The sequence below is a fragment of the Sinocyclocheilus anshuiensis genome, unplaced genomic scaffold (genome assembly GCF_001515605.1).
Source record: "Sinocyclocheilus anshuiensis isolate Anshui unplaced genomic scaffold, SAMN03320099.WGS_v1.1 scaffold575, whole genome shotgun sequence".
Taxonomy (NCBI): Eukaryota; Metazoa; Chordata; class Actinopteri; order Cypriniformes; family Cyprinidae; genus Sinocyclocheilus; species Sinocyclocheilus anshuiensis.
The window spans coordinates 397,845-404,931 of NW_015552573.1; the positions used below are offsets into that span (position 1 = coordinate 397,845).

General features: G+C 34.2%; 1 protein-coding gene across 1 annotated transcript; it reads right to left on the bottom strand.

Annotated features, from left to right (window-relative positions):
• Positions 1-3,852: 3,852 nt before the first annotated feature.
• On the bottom strand, positions 3,853-4,915 carry LOC107665099 (antimicrobial peptide NK-lysin-like). The gene is made up of 5 exons (XM_016455849.1): positions 4,837-4,915; positions 4,637-4,701; positions 4,272-4,370; positions 4,031-4,188; positions 3,853-3,913 (listed from the first exon to the last, which is right to left on the bottom strand). The coding sequence occupies exons 1-5, from the start codon at positions 4,877-4,879 to the stop codon at positions 3,853-3,855; spliced, it is 426 nt and encodes a 141-aa protein (XP_016311335.1). The 5' UTR covers positions 4,880-4,915.
• Between the last annotated feature and the right edge of the window lie 2,172 nt (positions 4,916-7,087).

Consider the following 7,087-nt stretch of genomic DNA (forward strand, 5'->3'; position numbering starts at 1 on the left):
AGTTCTGAGAACTAATAAGGCAAGAATGGATCGCCATCAGTCAGGATTTGGCCCAGAAGCTAATATCCAGCATGCCAGAGTGAATTGCAGAGGTTATGAAGAACAAGGGTCAACACCGTAAATATTGACTCATTATGTTTTTTTGCCAATAAAAGCCTTTAAAACTTATGATATGCTTATCATTGTTTTTCAGTATACCATAGAAACATATGGAAAAATAATCTACAAATACTGAAGCAGCAAACTTTGCAAAACACAAAATTTATGTCACTGCCAAAACTTTTGGCCATGACTGTGTATATATATATATATATATATAATATACATTCACATACATATGATTCGCACACCACTGGTTGCTCTGTATGTTTTTGACTCACTAAAAAAGTCTGACTCATTAGAATCATCCGTTATGTAATCAGACTTCACCAGATGCACTTTATGTTTTGGATTGAGTGAAGAGAATCAACTCATTAGAGTCTTTCGAACTATAGTTGGAAAGCACAGGATGCGCTTTTCTTTTTGATTGACTGGAAAAAACTGACTCAGAATCATTTGTTCTGTGATTGGACTACACAATCTTTCATTCTGTAATTGTAAAACACTGTATGTGCTTCATTTCTTCGACTGACTAAAAAGAACCGACTCATTAGAATCATACATCGGATGCAACATTAAAAAAGTACTTTGCAGGAAACCTGAGTATTTTTGCACATCATTTGTAAGAATTCACAAGCAAGAATTGTTAAAGGAAGCGAACGTCATTAAATTTTGTTATTTTTGCATATAGTTATTTATTTTGAATAAAATCCAATCTGTATAAGAAACATTCTAAGTTTCCACCACTGGTCTATATAAATTCTACTATTATACTATTATAATACTATTATAGATCAGTGGCTCCAACCCTAGTCACAATGTACTGCCATTGTACTGAATTCACCCTATTAAAATTATTTTGTTTTCCACAGAAAAGAGTAAGTCATACAGGTCTGGAATGACATGATAGTGAATGAATGATGAGTTTGTGTGAATTGTTCATCTTCACCAGCACCTACACACACATCATACAGACCACCTGATTGGCAGGCTGTTTTCACACTTCTGCCACAACAACCAGACAACTTAAACAGCCCCGTTTGACAAACAACCCACAGACATACGCTGATACTACACAAACCACTCCACACAACTCTTCTTCTTCATTTTTAGTTACTTTAAAGGCTTTAGCCAATCATCTTTGATAAAATAATATCATGTCTTGTCCACTAGGTCATCAAATGCAGGGCACGGAGCAGTCATTATTTCCTTTGAATTCGGTTTTTTTTTTTTTCCTCACACTTGGTTTATAAGGAGAAGAATTACAATAAATAGCTACTGCTGACTCATGGTCATATTTTAACACTGTTGTGTTTAAAAGGATGTAAAGATGCTCTGATGCTATCAGATATCTGAACATATCAGTCACTGTGAGAAATACGCGACAAGGGAGGAAATGGCTTGTGTGGTTGTGTTGATCTCAAGACCTCATTTTGTCTTCAGATCTTCAGCCTGTTTGCATCTTAAGCAATAGTGAATCCTACTGACCAGAACTAATATTTTCTGCATATGTACTTTTATAAAATACTTCACATTAAGCGAAATTCAGCCCCCATATATCCTACTCTGTTACTGAGGTTGTCCAGAAACTAGTAACCAAAAAAAAAAACACAAACAGAAAATTGACAAATAAAAATGATTATTATTGGTGAAAATAATTAGCAAAAATGACTACCAACATCATCATGAAATCGTTAAGATCACCTTTAAAATAATTTTGTCAAACTAATTTCTGTAAAAAATTGCAATATTGCACTAATAATAATTATTATTATTAACACCATCATGAAATCATTAAGATATTTTTTATTTTGTATTTATTTTGTCTAATTTTCTGTGAACAAATAAAGCATGCATGAAAATATAATATAAAATATAATATTACAGTAATATAAAAGTGCAATATGTTAACTTAAGCTATAAACATCGCAACTAACCGATCGCAAATAAAGTATAATGAAAACATAAATGCAAATGCAAATGACTCTGTATATCAATAATGATTATTTTAATGGCACCGATACAATAATATGGTACTAGCAATTGCTTTGACTAAATAATTGTTCATCTAAAGCATCTGTTTAGCACATGAGTAGCCTATTATTTTGTCAGGGAAGTATTAGGGGAGGCTGTATAAGGGGGGTTTTGTGCTAAAACTAAATGACTGATGATGAGTGTGAATGTGGGAACTGTTGATCTAAATAGCCACATTCATGTTAGATGGCCTCATTAGATGGTGCCATGCAGGTAATCAGTGTCATACTTAAGTTTGCTTAGTTTTTCTCCTGAAACTCTGTAGTGGTTGGGTGTGGCAATGTGGTTGCATAGTTTTATCTGGTACTCACTCAGCCTTACCTGGTATCTGGGTAAAAAAGCGTCTCAACATTTAACCTTTTCTAGTTTAGTGCCCAGAGAGCAGTTTATAGGGTCAAGTTTCAAGGTTGGGCCGGTTAGCGTGGCTATTTGGCCCCTGCTGGCTGTAGTGGTAAACTACATGCTTTGGCTGGAAAGAGCATCTTACTCCATTTACATCCTTTGAAAATGTACACCATTGTTCAAAAGTTTGGGGTGGGTATGATTTCTGTTTTTGAAAGAAGTCTCTTATGCTCCCCAAGGCTGCATTTATTTGATTAATAATACAATATAAACAGTATCATTGTGAAATATTATTACAAAGACAACTTTTTTCTATTTCTATTTTAAAATGTCATTTATTCCTGTGATGCAAAGCTGAATTTTCAGCATCATTACTGCAGTCTTCAGTGTCACATGATCCTTCAGAAACCATTCCAATATGCTGATTTGCTGCTCAAGAATCATTTCTAATTATTATCAATGTTAAAAACAGTTAATATTTTTGTGGAAACCATGATACATTTTCTTTCAGGATTCGTTGATGAATAAGACGATTTAAAAACAAACATTTATTTAAAGTAGAAATCTTTTGTGATATTATAAGTGTCTTTACTGTCACTTTTGATGAATTTAATGCATCCTTGCTGAATAAAAGTATTGATTTCTTTAAAAAAAAAGTTTGAACTGTAGTAAATAACTAATATACGTGACTCAAAAAGCAACATTTAAATCTTAAATATCGCATTAGTAGATGTTATGGTAGATAGTAGTATAATAGTATAGTTTAACAAGTGACAGATTTTATAGGGGTGCATAAAAGCGTGAAATTATATTTTCCTCTCAGCATAGTCATACAAGTCAAGCTCTGTAAGACATCATTCAGAAATGGCATCATAAAATGAGGCATGCCACTTTAAATGGTGTGATAGTACACAACTGTAATAGGACCTCTGTCCTGGATATGGCAGAAGTCTCATGGTTAACCACAAGAACCCTTCATTTAACTGCAACTACGTACAAATCCCATTCACATCTGTCATAATCATAGTGGACTGAACTAATATATATATTCTGACTTATGATGTAAACATATACTTTTCTGTTTAATTTGATTAATTTCATAGCAGTGCTCTTATCTAAAACATCTGTAGTCATTGGTGCAAACATGAGCTTGTTAGAAGGCAAATGATGTGGTAAAACGATGATTATTATTGTCTCTGAATATTTGAATACCATTTTATTTGAATTATTTTATATTTTAAACACTTTTGATTTAGCTTAATTATTAAACGATAAAAATAAAAGAAAACACATGTAATTGATTGTTTTATTTATTTTTTATTTATTTCACTGTAATGCATATACTGTAATGCTTTCAATGCAATCATTTATTCTCATTCAGAAATTGTCATGAGCTTGATCATGTGCAAAAATGAACTCCTTTATGGGTGGTTTTGGCCTGGAACAAACAAAAAAGTTATTTAAAATCTCTTAATTTAATCATATTATCACCATATTACTGTGGGAAAAAAGACATGATTGTAAACTTTTGGCATGGGTATTTCTGTGTACCTACTTGCAGGCATGAATTTTGATACAGATGGTGTTTGGCCCGTCATCCGTCATCAGCTCATCAATTATATTGTGCAGATACTTCTGAACAAGTTTCTTGCACTGACCACTCACCAGCTTAAATTTATCACAGGCCTTGTTCAGCTTGGTTTTGATTTCATCCTGAGGGAAATGATGGATTTAGTTAAAAGTTGTTGTGAGATGCATGGTCAGTTCAGTAATTTAATATCAATCATGACACCCACCGGCGTTGCATTAGGGGAGAGTTTCTTTTTCACTGCCTTCATGATGGTTTTGCATGTATTGCACTTACTAAATATCTGCTGTTTCGGCATGCCGTCAGCCTGAAAAACATCACAATATGAAACAAACATGAATCATATAACAATAAAGCAAATAAAAATACAGCAGACGTCAATCTCCAAATGACTCAAAGAGACAATGCAATAAACTATGCATGCTTAATTAGTCATTGATCACCTGTTAATCACATGCAAATGAGTGAAAAGTTTTCCCCCAGTCTTGTTAAACAGATATGTGCATCGGCCATTATTTTTAAGTATACACTTATTTAAAAAACACTTATTTGTTGTCACCAGGAGATGCTTACAGAGATCTCTTCATCTTGGTCCTCAGCCGAGTCCACTTCACGGATCTCCCAATGATCTGCACAGACTACAAATAAATGGACAATAATGAATTAAAACAACTGATTCAAGCTTAAGACGAATATATTAGAATCATAAGACAAATAATTATCCCTAACACAAAATAGAAGTCATTTTAGAACTGAATGAGTGATTCTTTTACCTGCACATACGAGCAAGCTGACAAGAAAGATGTTGCGGAGCATCTTAGCAGATGATCTCTAACCAGCGTGAAGAAGAAGCTTTCAGAATCGAGGTTCAAATGTGCTCCTCAGAAGCATGTGGAGCTCTTTTTAAAGAGGTCTGCATCAACCGCAAGTGAGTATCTTTCCAACCACAAACCACAGTTGTCTTGTTTAACAAAATGATCCTGGGGAGTTGTGAGTAATGTTCTTATTAAAAACGCTCATTTGCGGTTGACGCTTGTGAAAACTAAATGTTGTAGTGTTACCAATTAGGAGTTTATCTGCACAGGTCATAAATAAAATGTACATGTAAAATATAGCTACAAACAATGCATTATTATTTTCGTACATACAACTCTTACTTATGGAAATATCTGTACTGAAAAAGTGCAAATACACAGCTGTTCAAAAGTTTGGGTCAGTAAGGTTTTCTTTTTTGAACACAGCGATTTTTATTCAGCTTTTGAACTTTATATTCATCAAAGAATCCGAAATAATTGAAAATATGAAGCATCACAACTTTTTTCAACATCGATAATAATAAGAAATGATTCTTGAGCAGCAAATCAGCATATTAGATTGATTTCTGAAGGATCATGTGACACTGAAGACTGGAGGAATTATGCTGAAAATTCAGCTTTGCATCACAGGAATAAATTATTTTATAGCATATTCAGATAGAAAATAGCTATTCTAAACTGTAATAATATTTCACAATATTACTGTATTTTTTATCAATCAACTGCAGACTTGGTGAGCATGAGAGAATTCTATCAAAAAATAAAAAATATCATTAACAACCCTAAACATTTGAACTCCACTGTACAATAGAGAGAATCTTCACATTAGTGATTATCTTCAACTGAAGAAGTACCTGCAAACAAGAACAAAAACTATGATACAATTCCCAAGATCACTTGTGTCAAATTGCTCTTTTAATAACCAGCAAGCTACTTTTGTCAGGAAAGCAAAGGAAAATGACCCCACTCGGCCTGAGGGTTTGTTAGGCTACATCAACCATGTTATTTCTGAAGAACAGGAGAAATTACAACTCCAAATACCACACGTACTACAATTATTACATAAAATTAAAGCATTTTAATGACAAAAATGTTTACAACAACAAATCATGATTAAGGGAAGTGACACCTTAAAAATGTAGTTCAAAAGTCACTTGTATGGCTTGCCCTCATCAACTATTCCAGATACGGAGCATCTTTTGGGGATTGGAAGTGGTTCTGGGTGTCCGGCGGACGCTGAACACATTTGTTTTTTGGATGGTGGTGCATAGGAAAGGTCAAGGATGTCATCATGGGGAGCGTGTTGCCTTATATCTTCTAACAGATCCAAAAGGCGATCGGTTACTGAATCTAGAAACGTCCCATCCTTTATGTGGCATGTCAGTTCTGATATGTCCTTTAACAAGGTACCACACTTCTCTCTTTTTTCTGCTTTAGGAGTGGTTAGGATGGTCTCTGAGGGAGCAGCAGGAGACAGACATCTTTCTGGACTGGAGGTGCAGCTCTCTCTCTCTGGACTAGTGTTGTTCGCCTGATTCTTCTTCAAAACCTCTTTGTCTTAAATATCAGCAGGAAGTATACCAGATTGTCCAAGGCAAACCTCGTCAAACGTGAAGAGAGGGTTGTTTCTGTACGAAGCGCTCCGATTCTCCCAACTCCAGCCAGGAACTAAGGTAAAAACAGCACAGAAATGCTGGCATGGGAGAAGATGTCTCTGATAGTCCATGCGTATACATGAAGGCATCTCATCGTCTTTTCCAAAGTTCACCTGATGTTTTTCCTGGGAAGTTTGACTCTGAACACTGAAGACGTTCTCTCCAGCAGATGTTATGTCACTCGCACTCTAAAGCAGCGGTTCTTGGTGCCTTTTCATGATGTGTAGAGCCATAATTCTTGGTCTGTCTCTTACATAACAAGGCACATTTGTGCTATATTTACGTGAGCCATTTGAGCGTTTGACATTCAATTCAACATATCTGTATATGGATTTTTTTTTTTTTTTTAGTTAGTTAGTTCAGTTCATGTTCAGTTTTCTAACCATCAAATGAATCTCACAAAAACATATCTAGGTCACATTATTGCTAATATTGCTTTATACCTAATATTGTATTTATACATTATACTAAAATTATACTATGTATAATTATATGTGATATATTAAACATTATACTAATATATTATTACTAATCTATTCAATTACATCTCTCTC

What these genes read in the sequence shown, in the direction of transcription:
- LOC107665099 (XM_016455849.1), bottom strand. Translation starts at nt 4,879, where the DNA reads ATGCTCCGCAACATCTTTCTTGTCAGCTTGCTCGTATGTGCAG. An exon ending in CAGCTTGCTCGTATGTGCAG is followed by an intron (nt 4,702 to 4,836) that starts GTAAAAGAATCA and finishes ATTTATTTGTAG; the next exon opens with TCTGTGCAGATCATTGGGAG. An exon ending in TCTCCCCTAATGCAACGCCG is followed by an intron (nt 4,189 to 4,271) that starts GTGGGTGTCATG and finishes CATTTCCCTCAG; the next exon opens with GATGAAATCAAAACCAAGCT.